The sequence below is a fragment of the Rosa chinensis genome, chromosome 2, assembly GCF_002994745.2.
Source record: "Rosa chinensis cultivar Old Blush chromosome 2, RchiOBHm-V2, whole genome shotgun sequence".
Taxonomy (NCBI): domain Eukaryota; kingdom Viridiplantae; phylum Streptophyta; class Magnoliopsida; order Rosales; family Rosaceae; genus Rosa; species Rosa chinensis.
Window position 1 is genome coordinate 5,545,174 of NC_037089.1, and position 12,995 is coordinate 5,558,168.

General features: G+C 37.8%; 1 protein-coding gene and 1 pseudogene across 3 annotated transcripts; one reads left to right on the plus strand and one right to left on the minus strand.

The window, feature by feature from the left end:
• Positions 1 to 1,733: 1,733 nt before the first annotated feature.
• LOC112187302 lies at positions 1,734 to 6,692 on the minus strand (annotated as a pseudogene).
• A 111-nt stretch (positions 6,693 to 6,803) lies between these two features.
• LOC112187301 lies at positions 6,804 to 9,608 on the plus strand. 3 transcript variants are annotated; one of them, XR_002931049.2, is made up of 7 exons: positions 6,804 to 7,308; positions 7,418 to 7,503; positions 8,071 to 8,149; positions 8,269 to 8,328; positions 8,496 to 8,617; positions 8,719 to 8,840; positions 9,208 to 9,284. XR_002931049.2 is itself a non-coding variant. In XM_024326044.2 (7 exons), exons 1-7 carry the CDS (start codon positions 6,943 to 6,945, stop codon positions 9,308 to 9,310), a joined length of 888 nt encoding a protein of 295 aa, XP_024181812.1. In that variant the 5' UTR covers positions 6,804 to 6,942; the 3' UTR covers positions 9,311 to 9,608. The 3 variants fall into 3 exon arrangements, 1 of the variants encoding a protein (XP_024181812.1); XR_005806484.1 differs by having other exon boundaries at positions 8,759 to 8,840; XM_024326044.2 differs by having other exon boundaries at positions 8,769 to 8,840; positions 9,208 to 9,608.
• Positions 9,609 to 12,995: the final 3,387 nt, after the last annotated feature.

The window sequence follows — 12,995 nt, forward strand, 5'->3', positions numbered from 1 at the left end:
TAGGCATGGGAGACCCAGAAGGAATACAAAGACATGCTATGAAAAGTTTGGTCTTCTATAACATCTTGCCGTTGAGTAGATGAAGATGAGAATTGGAAGATTACCTTTTTTTCTTGTTAAGTTGAGAAGAAGGTTATAAAAGGAATTTGAAACTTTACAAAAATGAAGGATATATATTAAACCGTTTGAAATATGTAAATAAAATTATGAAAAAGGCATATGTGGGATAGACCATATATACCAGAACCGAAAACTGTGGGAGACAGAGGAATTAGGCAAATTAGAGAGAGCGTGCATCCTACTATATATAAATATTAACTTCTTCTTGTGATTGAGCACAATCACATCAAATTTCACATGGCCTTGCCAGCTTTGAAAGCGTTCGACCATGTTAGCAAAAGACACAAGCTCATTCTGGATGGATGGATTTATAATTAGCAAAGGAACAATTCAAATTGTTCTGGGACAGATGGGGTATAATGCTAAACTACTAGTCTTTTCGATATTGACTTGTACCTAAAATTCTTGGGGCAAACATGACCGTTAGTTTCAGGGATTTCCATGCATGGATCAGTACTAACTGTACTATGCAGATTAAGGAGGAGAAATTAACAGCTAGCTAGCTTACGTTTCCTTAATAACGCTTTGTGTACGTGTGAAGTAAATGTTCGCTACCAGTAGAGCAGCTAGAGCTACAAGCCATGGCTAAGAGCAAGTTTGCTAGGAGATGGGCCCGACTTGACACTAGGGCAAGCTTTTCGAAACAACTCGAGCAAGTACAAGATTAAGTGAAACAGATAAAACGGATAAAATCCTGCGTGTATGAAAGAGTCTAAACAAAAGACAGTGATTGTCCTAGTGGCTTAAAACTTAAAAGAGATTCTGGTGATCATGCATTGTCAATGTAATATGTCGTCAACTTAAATACCAAGATCACAGTTAAGATGGAACATATAGATTTTACAGAGATGATAAGTTGCAGGGTTATGACAATAAGTCTTATAATCATAATCAAGTTCATTAGACTGTTGATCAACCACAATGACAGTTTTTCTCGCAAGTAACAATAGCGAAATACTGAACCGTACCCCTCAACAAAAAATAAATTGACCTCGAGCGTTTTAGCTGCTTTGTTCCTAGCTAAAGTGAAGGAAACTGAGATGACAGCACTTTGATGATCTCATTTAAGAACCCAATTAACTTCGCTTCAATTGATGTTTGAGTTGGGAGGGAGAAAGCGAGCTGCTAGCATAGGCCATTAAATGGAGGCAGAATCCAAACTGCGGGTTGTGATGTGTATTACCGTATAAATCACATATGAGATGAATTTAAAAATGTATTACTATTTTTGCTTATCATTCAGTGGCAATTGTGCATTTCTTTCTGATCGATTTTATGAGGGACTTGTGCTCATGAGTTGTTCGTCCGTAACCCATGGATGTGGAAGACAACCTTGGGTGATCTCACAGTTATACGGTGCAGGGTCTGTGAAAACTTCTTCTTCTTTTTTTTCCCTTCTTTTCCTCCCCTTGTGCGGCATTTCGCTCAGAGAGTTGAAGAAAGATAAGTGTATCAAGCTGTTCAAAAGGTGATTCTTACAATCATTGTGGAAAAGGTAATCGAGATAAAATGGTAAGTTCTACTCTAGTATCTTAAGATTGACTAGGAATCATAGTCAATAAGGAAGGCATACCTATTTCATCAAGGGAATAATTATCCCTAACAGAACATGATTTAGGAAAGCCGAAAGCTCTATGCATATTCAATAAAGAATTAGAAATCTTTATGGGAGGTTCTTAATTCTTGTATGCCTATATAAAGGGACTCAAGCCTTGCTCTATCAATCACTATAAGAAATACATATTCACTATCTCATAGTGTGATTGCATCCGGAAGATTGATCAGAGCCCAACTTGATTCTAGGAGAGTCACCAATTCTAACTAGTGTCCATGTACGATCCATACTAAATATGACCAAGTGTCCATCCTACCTCCTATATGTTCATGACAAATCCATGTTTGTCTCAACAGAGCCTTTCAGTAACATATTTCGGTCCTCTTCCCTGTCATTTAGAAAAATTGAGTCACTATTTTTTTAATTTCTGAATTATAACACTATTTTCTTAAAATTATAAACATGTCTTCTTCTGTCAGTGTAGAACCTCACAACCGCCGGTTTCCTTGCTCTTCGTTCCAAAGCATCACTCTGTCAGCTCCACTATATAGCCGGACCACTCTTTGCCGCCGCATCTTCCGCCACCGCCGTCAGCCGTAAGTTCCTCTCTTCCACCTGAAATTCAACTCGCCGCTGTGAAAAGCAATTCAACTTCTTACTGCCAAGAAAATTTTCTGGATCACAAGAAAAATTTATGCTTATATCTCCACGAACATTAGCAGTTCTGGAAGGCTTATTACCGCCAAGAAATACTGAAACACCCACAGTGTAGATCTGCAGCATAGAGGTAAGAGTTGAACCAAAGATGAAGATGAATAATAGAATAAAAACGATCAGGAGTTCCGGGATATAATTAACCTGTCCATGCTAGAACCGGAGAACTTGCATTATTTTCGTTTCAAGAAGTTTGCTCAGGAAACCAACAACGTGAATATCTTCTACCTGCCATTTGATGGGTTTTTCCCAGCAAGAAATCATCAGTAAAATCGAACTCCTCAAAGGCCATATCATGAAACATCACATGTTTTCCCATGCACCATGGTTCCATTATTCAGCTCCACAGGAAAGCAAAGCTGGACAGAGCATTGTTCTTCCACCATAGGGCTGCGGTACCACTTCTCTACAAGCACATCCAATTAGCAGGGGTTTGAATCCAAATGGTAGTAAATACTCAGACATGCGATAACATGTTCAAGTAATACTGTGAAGAAATCTAGGGATATCTTACATTTATAAATATAGAAATCAACAACATTCAAACAGAGTTGGGATGCTGCTTAATTAAACCACTATTACATAATGGTTCTTTTTCTAAGGCATCGCAACTGTCTCACATTTGAAACACCTTCAACCACCAATATGAATACAATATGCTCTTCCAGTGTGTATGTTTGTACTGTTGTATACCTTATTATGGTTCTAGGAAAAGTGAATGGCAGTCCTGTGAGGTCATCGCATTTAAGACTTGTAGAAGATACCATTCGTTTTCCTGTCATATCCACCTCATCGATTAGTTTTAACATTAATAACTGTTCATTTCATGCATTGCAAGTAGAGTTTTCTTTCTCTTACCCTACCAGTACAAATCAGAGATCCATTACAATGATGAATATTGTCTTGCGTTCATAACTTCAAGTACAAAGAACTGAGGGACAGATAGACAGTGTTTCCTTGGATAAGTTCTGAACTCACAGATATTGCATTGCTGTCAAAGAGTTGTACCTGATCATCAAGAAAGTCTGTACTCTTACAGCAAACTCTCATGCCATTTGATAGAATCAATTCAGTAGCTCCAATATTTGAATATTCACATTGCTGCACAATATTCCTGAAACAATAATTGAAAGAAGCTAAGAATACATGACTACAATTTTCGCAAAAACAGTATGAAAGAAATTACAAGCTAATAACCAGTGTAAAATATATAAGATTCCAAACTCTGAACAGACACATCAAGAAGGATGCAACCAAACTCAGGAAATTTAAATAGAGAAGTGAGTCTTACATGAACTAGAAGAGGAATAACAAGCACACAAAAAAAAAGGATAAAACAAAGCTGAGAAGTTAAGGTCCACCATTACCCTGGATTAGGTTTTGTGCTAACAATTTCTTCTGGAATATGTTCTTCATCCCATGGAGAAATGATTCTTTCTTCCTCAAGAGCACTGATTTTAGATACAACATTTTTCAGATCTTCTACTATTGCAGAAGCTCGTGGTTCAATTGTCTTAATGACACAGCTGCATGATGTTTGTAACTTCTCAGCATATTTGGATATCTCTGCTGCTGTTATATCTACAAGTATAAAAGTTTTGATGAGCAGAGCAATATATTGTTATATAGTTGCGAAATCAATACATTTTGGATCTGCAAGGACTCACAAGGTAGAAGAGTCTTCTGGAGTTGAGCCTCATACTCAATCCCAATAACAGGTTCATTACGGAGAAAATGCTGCCAGAGAAAAATAATGGTGAATAACTTTTCAAAATCAATACCAGAAGTCCTTAAATATCAAAGATAAGGAACTACAATATGGAAATACCTGTAAATATTCATCTCACAAGCTAGTTGACTGCATTTGATCGCGTTCCAAATATGCAGATTCAATCTCTGACATCAGTAAAGCTCGAACTATAGACACTTCTCGTTCTGAAAACCCATGCAGCCGTACCCTGGCAACCTGAAACATTAGGTGTTAGAATAATTAGTTTAAAATTGAACAAAATCAAGTATAGTAATTATAGTGGATGAAAAACATACCTCAATCAGGATCGACTCTTGGGCCTGAATTGTTCCCTTTTCTTTACAAGATGAAGTCATCATGTACGCCTTCAAGGGATTAAATAGAACATCCGCGGAAGTTGAGCATGAGACGAAGGGTGGATCTTTTCTACGAGCTATTTTAAAGAACCTCTGGTTTAGAGCATAAAGGAACATTGATTCTGCCGGTAAATCCCTATAGTCCCTCACTGTATTCATCTCAACAGCTGGAGTCTTATAGCTAATAATCACTGCAGACTACAACACGACAAATTCAATATGTAAAAAGACAAGTTCTACATATATTACTTGCATTTTTTGCTAATGTGAACATCAATTGACACAAACGATATTAAGATTTATTCCTGTATTAACCCCAGTTGCCTCAGAGTCAATGAAACAAGAATAACGTGGCCCTTCATGAGATGGAACTTGATATGTTGGTATAAGTGGACGCTCAGGTGCAGAACTTTTATGCCCAAATTGATTCTTTATCGACTCAACTACAGTCTGAGATGGAAAGAGAATGTGTTAAGACATCTTGACTACAGACTATGCTTATTATTCAAATGAGAAAATTAACAAGTCAATGACATCTGACCTCAGTATCAGGGAAATCTCCTACAGCTATCACTGCCATATTGCTAAAATGGTACCACTTCTGATAAATTGCTTCACAGTCTCAGGAGAAACAGTTCGAATTACCTTTTCTAATCCAATAGGTAAACGCTCAGCATACTGCAATCAAGATAGAGTTAAAAGAATAACATAAGTTTGGTAGAAATTGTAAAAGAAAAACCAAAAACGTTCACCTAAAAATCATAGTCATCCTCACATAATATAGCAAACTCAAAGAACTTCACTCAGCTATTACTAGGTTTGCAACATCCTTTTAAGTTTAGACAAAGTTCAAAAACTTCTGTAAAAACTAGTTCCATGTTGCAACCTTCTATCAAAGTTGCATGGTGCATGGTGCATTGCGCCATGATAAACTAAAGTTTACATGAAACTAAATCTTATACTTAATTGTATAGTCAGAATAAGTACATGCAAACATTACAAGTGATGGCTAATGATGGATTTAAAAAATCTCCTGACAAAGTGGTTGATTATAATTAGTTTCTTAGTAGCAGTACCTTTGAACCAGCCATCATCAAAAGCCAATGTGCATCCTGCATCCTTCCCGTAGCATTTCGATTCCCTCTGTACTCTTCCATAACTGCGCCTCTTTCTCTTTCCACGTCGTCTTTTGAGACACGAATCTGCACACTCGCAGTAATTAAACGCAAGTAAAAATTGCTGAGGGTTACTGAACAAGGTAAAAATGGTTGATACCTCAGAACTGAATTCCGCCAAGACAGAAATGGCCTCAGATAAGAGTTCAAGCTTGTCAACGGGTACAAATAACTCGTAAACAGTGTCACCAGCCGATGTCACTGCATTCTGGCAAGCGCCAAATTCTGCCCCGATACTTTCAAGAAATCTGACTATATCATGATTCGTGTAATTCTGAGTAGCACTGAAAGCAAGATGCTCAACAATGCGGGTAACTCCTCGTTCTTCCTCCTCTTCCAAAACTGACCTGCCAGGATCCCAATAATATCAAAAACCTTAATACATTCAGGCATACACAAAGTTTGAATCTTTCTTTCTGCTTAAGCAATAGATTGCTCACTTTTAGCATGTATGATTAAAACCACACTTAATTCTCTTCTGGGTCAATCACATTATGAATAATTCTACACCAAAAGTCCAAAACACATAAATAACACTTCCCCACATACCCATTACCAAGAAAACTCAAACTAATGCCAAATTAACCAACCCCAAAACTGAAAAGACCACTAATTCAAGCACATAAACACAACTCAACCAAGCAATAACAATCAAGAAACATATAAACACACCCAATACAAGATAAAGAAACCAAATTTCAATTTGAATTATGAACAAAAAGCAGTAAAGAAAGCATTACATACCCGACTTTAACAGCAAGGGCAAGAGCTGCTCTCATTTTGGGCTTAGAATTGCAACGAACATAGTAAGAGAGACCATTATCAAGCCTGCCATAGTCAACTCCGACGGGCTTGTCTCCCAGAACTTGGTCCATCTCTATGTTCACCAGCTTCAGTGACCTGAACCCGGTTTTCTTTACCATGCTTGAACTTCCTCCCGGAAGCAAATCCATGTTTTGCTTCCAATTTCTCACTTCTGTTTTTTGACAGAGAGTTAAAAAAAAATACTAAAAACTGCGGGACTCGAAACCTTTCTGTGTATAGCCATCGGTTTTCACTGTGATGGCTGCACCACCATCGTGGGCCTAAGGCCCAAAAGTTGTGAACTTGGGTCGTCCTTGTTTGAAAAGCTTGGGCCTTTTCCGGGTCTCTGGTTTCATATGCTCTTTCACTCTTCAGCTTCGAACACTAAAACCCAGTATTACAGAGGGAGTTCTAGACTGAAGCTTTCTTCTGTTTTTTGGCTAAAGACTGAACCTTTTTGCTATAACCATGGCTGTCTTACACAGCTGCGCGCCTTTTCTGCAAACTCCGAGGGTTCCCTTATCCTTATTTTCCCGCCAGAAACACTGCTCGCCGCCGTTTTGGGCCGTCGGAGGTCCATTTCGGAGCTGTAATGGTCAGCCCAAGACGAGTGTATTGGTGGCTAAAGCGGGTCGGCGTTTAAAGTTGGGGACCCAGAAAGAGAGTGAAGGAGAAGATGGAGGCTTTAGTGATGAAGAGGGTGAAGGTGAAGATGGGTTTTCGAGTGGGAGTGGGTTTATGGGGAGAGGAGAAGGGAAGGAGTTTGATCGAGACCCTGAGTTTGCTGAAATAATGGGTGCATGTCTTGATGACCCACAAAAGGCTAGGTCCAAGGTGAGTCCTTTCTCTGCAATGGTGGTTTTAGTTTGTCTTTTTTACAGTTTTGGTTTGAGTTTTGAAGAGTTTTTAGGTGTGAGCTTGAAAGGGTTTGACATGATTGCAGATGGAGGAGAGGTTGAGGAAGAAAAGGAACAAGATATTGCATACAAAATCGGGGTCAGGGGAACCCATGAGAGTGGTATTCAATGAGTAAGTTCAGATGATGTAGGAACAGAAAGCAATTTGTTCTTGTGAGTTTTAGTCCATTTTCTAGCTTGTACCTACTGTAATTTTAACATAAGCAAATGACATAATGGCTCTTCAGAATTTTGCAAGTTTGTTCTAAAAGAATCAATATGAGCTTTCTCTTTTAGGAGAGTGTGTGTGCGCGCTTCAGAATTTTGCGAGTTTTTTCTAAAAGAATCAATATGAGCTTTCTCCCAGAAAAGAAAGCTCATATTGCTCAGTGGAGAAGAAAGCTCATAATGGTTCTTCCGAATTATGCGAGTTTGTTTTAAAAGAATCAATATGAGCATTCTCTTCTAGGAGTGTGTGTGTGTGTGTGTGTGTGTGTGTGGGTCATCTTATCTATTACTATGCCTTTTGTGCAATATGTTATCATTTCAACAAGAACCCTTTGTTCTCATGCCTAGAACTAACCTCATGTAGTGTTTTGTCAAGATATTAGTCTTGTGTGTTCAATCACAGCTATAACAATGGTCATCAGTGCCTCTCTTTTTTTAACTTTTTCTTAGCTCTTGGCTCCTGCTTTACCAGCTATGGATTCTCAAATTCATACATATGGTTCGAGTTCTACAACATTCCCTTGGAACAAGATGTTTCCTTAATCTCGGATGTAAGAAACTTATGTTAACTTGATAATACATCCCTCCAAGAATGATATGAAGTAATTTCCTTTGAAAAAAAAAAAAAAACATGATATGAAGTAATTTAGTTGATATGTCTTGTGTCCAGACTATTCGATCGTGGCACATTATTGGACGCTTGGGTGGATGCAATTCCATGAATATGCAAGTAAGATTTCAATCCATCTTTAAAATTTCAGTAAAAATCTCTCGTAGCTGGTAACGCGTGCATATATCATTGATGACTTTATAGCAAGCTTCTTGCTTGGAAAATAAAATGCGAGTTTTTGAGTTTTGACCCTTATGGACTCACCCACTGAACTGTTACTGATGCAGTTGTCACAATCCCCTTTGGATAAACGACCAAGTTATGATCCCATTCAGGGAGCAAATGTGACACCAACCACATTTTACAATATTGGAGATCTTGAGATTCAAGACAACTTGGGACGTGTTTGGTATGTAGCTCATCTTGAATTGTGGAACTGTTATAATCCTTCACAATTTCAGGCTTTATGTTGATAGTTAGTTATATGCTGATTCTCTTATACACTTGCAGACAGAAGCGTAGATGGTTCTTACTCACCTATGGGATATAGTTATTGACAGGGTGGATATCGGTACTAAAGAGCCACTGATACTGGATGTTCTGATAAATGCATTGACTCAGATAAGCTCCGAGTATGCTCCTTAAATCCCTATATCTTATCTGTTTCTTTATTCACCTTTCTTCTTTCCAACAATGCAAACCTATATGTATAAGACATGATCTTTTGAACCTACTGCAAACATAGTCATGTCGTAGTAATGAGCATTTCCAGAGACTAATAGTTGTTAATTGTTGATTCCTTCACATAATTAGACTTTTTGATGTGTGAAGGACAAGTGGGAATATAGTCAGACATTTACATAAGCAGTGACATCTAGGATTTGCGTCCTTCTCTCCTTTCAGCCAACTGTTGTCCTGTTTTACTTATTGTTTCTTTGATGCCGGCTAGGATTGAAATGCTTCTAAAGCCTCTATTTTCTCAAATTTTTTGCTGTGCAGCTTTGTTGGAATCAAGCAAGTGGTGTTTGGTGGAACTGAATTTGAACACTGGAAGGAGAACATGACATCAGAGGAAGTTGGATATACTGTTCACAAGATTTAGCCAATTTGCTGTGCATCCACGATCTCTAAATTAGCGCAATCATTCATTGCGCTCAACATCTGATGATTGAGGAACCAAGACCGAGTACTAAAGACAAGTCAAGAATGCAGATGCCGGGAGTACCAAATCAATGATTATTTAGGATCCTGTACCCCATGTTCCGATTGTCAATGTATATGTAATATTGCCTAAGAGAAAAGTTAGCGAACTCTAAGGAGACACACAATTCAGTCCAGTAATTTAGCTTGGAAAGGATCCATTTTTGACAAAAAGAGTATATTTTGCAACATTCTGTTCCAACATTTGCACTTGGTATTTACTTTTTCCTCTCTTTCTAGCCCAAAGAAGTATTCCGTTTCTAAACGCAGGCATCCTGTGCCATTTTATGGCTATTGGCTCCAACAGTAGCCATCAAAACAACTTTTCTTTTTGAAAAAACGACAGAAAGGTTAACTAATTAAAGAAGGAAAAGCATTAGCTGCTGAATTTCTTGAAAGTAATAGAGTTCTTGAAGTATTCAAAAATAACAAAGTAAAAGCATAGAGCTCAATTACAACCCAAGCCTCTGTATCACTGCTTAAAGCACACACTCATTCTCTTTTCCATCTATTTCATCCGACGGATCAAATCGATTGTTCTCTTTGACTTTCTGCTTAGACGACATTTTGTTCCGCCTATTATCACCACATGGAGGGCTGCAAGAAACTCGTCAGGCGAATTAACTTTCCCAAGATCCGGCTCGTCTCCGCCTAAAAAGTATTTCTCCGCTCTCGCTTTGTCATACTTGGTTACAAATAAAATGCGATGGAATGCAAAGTAATTTGTAACGGCTATGCAATGTGCGGCCCTAATTTTTAGTGTAGGCCTGATACAATTCAAAAGCAAAAATTGTGAACTTTATAAGCATATTTAAAATAAAGAGATAATTACTATTTCATCCCGAATTCTTCTGCAAGGCGTTCTACATCAATATGAGAGGCTGCATGCTGGCTGCCACTTCCCGCTGTGGCAACTTTCTTAAATATCGATGTAGAGCAATCATCCACAATACTTTCTTGATGTCCAGGTTTGTTCTTGATGACCTAGAACTCATACATTTGACCAACTTGCAAGAGAAGCGGTGTTAACGCACTTTTTTATTTTCTTTGGACTAATATAAAACATCTATTAAACCAAAGCAGGGCATGGGCCACAAAGGAAAAACCAGGAGCTACAAAGAGAAAACAAAGGCGGCCATCAAGCCCAACTCACAGCTACAACCCAAAATATAACAAACCCACTAAAGAGAATTAAAAGAGCTGAAAAACTCGGCTAATACAGCAAAAGTAACTAAATAAACAAAACCAAACTGAACTAAGAAGCCATCGAACAAGTATCAATGTAACTGTATAGGAAAACAAAAACAAAAAAATTTGTTAAATCATTACCCCTCCAGTTGGCCACCCAGCTATTATACCCTCATAATTATAAGTTGACCTCCGTCTCTCTTTTTCACATTCAGAACAGTGCTTATAAAGCATGTCCTTAAATCATTACCCCTCCAGTTGGCCACCCAGCTATTATACCCTCATAATTATAAGTTGACCTCCGTCTCTCTTTTTCACATTCAGAACAGTGCTTATAAAGCATGTCCTTAGCAAACTCAGCGGTAGTAGTGTTCCCCGTCCTTTGTTCTTCCTTGGACACCTACACAAGAATATAAAGGTTCAAATATATACACAGGTTCGCATTGGAATACTCAAATTTCCAAAACTCTTACCGCTTTTTCCACATATTCGTACATCCGATCCCAAGGCTCAACTGCGTCGGCTGCGGTACAATAGATATTTGAAAATTGTGAAATCTCAAATAGTTTCTTGTCATCATCGTTCGCTGAGGAAAACAAATAAAGAAAAATAATTAGGTGGCGTTCGGTAACATTTTCAAGTCATCTTTTTCATTTTATAAAATGAAAATGGCTTGAAAATACGTTTGTTGGTTTGTTTTTAAAAATGCAGAAAATAAAAATTGAAAATGATTTTTTATTTTACTCGTAAAACAGGAAAACGATAAATAGACGTTTTCACCTTTTCATTCTCATATTTCAGAAAACACGGAAATATATTTTCCAAAACAAAGATAATAAGAAAAAAAAGAACGTGCTTTCTTTCATATTCTCACGTCGCTCTCTTCTTCCCAGGTCTCTCTCTAGTCGCCATCTTCTCTCTTTGCTCTCTTCTTCCATCACCTACTGGTTTTGATTTTCGGACCTTGGTCTTCATCAAAAATCCTTTTATATTCATTACTTGTGATTTTTTTTTATATACATACAGAGAACGATTTGAACTAGAGGAGCTAACGCTATCATTGTCTTGCTACGGTATGTATTTCTTAAGTAATCATCGAAGCTCTTCTAAACGCAGGCATCCTGTGCCATTTTATGGCTATTGACTCCAACAGTAGCTATCAAAACAACTTTTCTTTTTGAAAAAACAACAAAAAGGTTAACTAATTAAAGAAGGAAAAGCATTAGCTGCTGAATTTCTTGAAAGTAATAGAGTTCTTGAAGTATTCAAAAATAACAAAGTAAAAGCATAGAGCTCAATTACAACCCAAGCGTCTGTATCACTGCTTAAAGCACACACTCATTCTCTTTTCCATCTATTTCATCCGACGGATCAAATCGATTGTTCTCTTTGACTTTCTGCTTAGACGACATTTTGTTCCGCCTATTATCACCACATGGAGGGCTGCAAGAAACTCGTCAGGCGAATTAACTTTCCCAAGATCCGGCTCGTCTCCGCCTAAAAAGTATTTCTCCGCTCTCGCTTTGTCATACTTGGTTACAAATAAAATGCGATGGAATGCAAAGTAATTTGTAACGGCTATGCAATGTGCGGCCCTAATTTTTAGTGTAGGCCTGATACAATTCAAAAGCAAAAATTGTGAACTTTATAAGCATATTTAAAATAAAGAGATAATTACTATTTCATCCCGAATTCTTCTGCAAGGCGTTCTACATCAATATGAGAGGCTGCATGCTGGCTGCCACTTCCCGCTGTGGCAACTTTCTTAAATATCGATGTAGAGCAATCATCCACAATACTTTCTTGATGTCCAGGTTTGTTCTTGATGACCTAGAACTCATACATTTGACCAACTTGCAAGAGAAGCGGTGTTAACGCACTTTTTTATTTTCTTTGGACTAATATAAAACATCTATTAAACCAAAGCAGGGCATGGGCCACAAAGGAAAAACCAGGAGCTACAAAGAGAAAACAAAGGCGGCCATCAAGCCCAACTCACAGCTACAACCCAAAATATAACAAACCCACTAAAGAGAATTAAAAGAGCTGAAAAACTCGGCTAATACAGCAAAAGTAACTAAATAAACAAAACCAAACTGAACTAAGAAGCCATCGAACAAGTATCAATGTAACTGTATAGGAAAACAAAAACAAAAAAATTTGTTAAATCATTACCCCTCCAGTTGGCCACCCAACTATTATACCCTCATAATTATAAGTTGACGTCCGTCTCTCTTTTTCACATTCAGAACAGTGCTTATAAAGCATGTCCTTAGCAAACTCAGCGGTAGTAGTGTTCCCCGTCCTTTGTTCTTCCTTGGACACCTACACAAGAATATAAAGGTTCAAATATATACACAGGTTCGCATTGGAATACTCAAATTTGCAAAACTCTTGCC

Coding starts and splice junctions, on each gene's coding strand:
- LOC112187301 (XM_024326044.2), top strand. CDS start 6,943: ATGGCTGTCTTACACAGCTGCGCGCCTTTTCTGCAAACTCCGAGGGTT. Junction 7,309..7,417: donor CACAAAAGGCTAGGTCCAAG/GTGAGTCCTTTC, acceptor ACATGATTGCAG/ATGGAGGAGAGGTTGAGGAA. Junction 8,329..8,495: donor GCAATTCCATGAATATGCAA/GTAAGATTTCAA, acceptor TTACTGATGCAG/TTGTCACAATCCCCTTTGGA.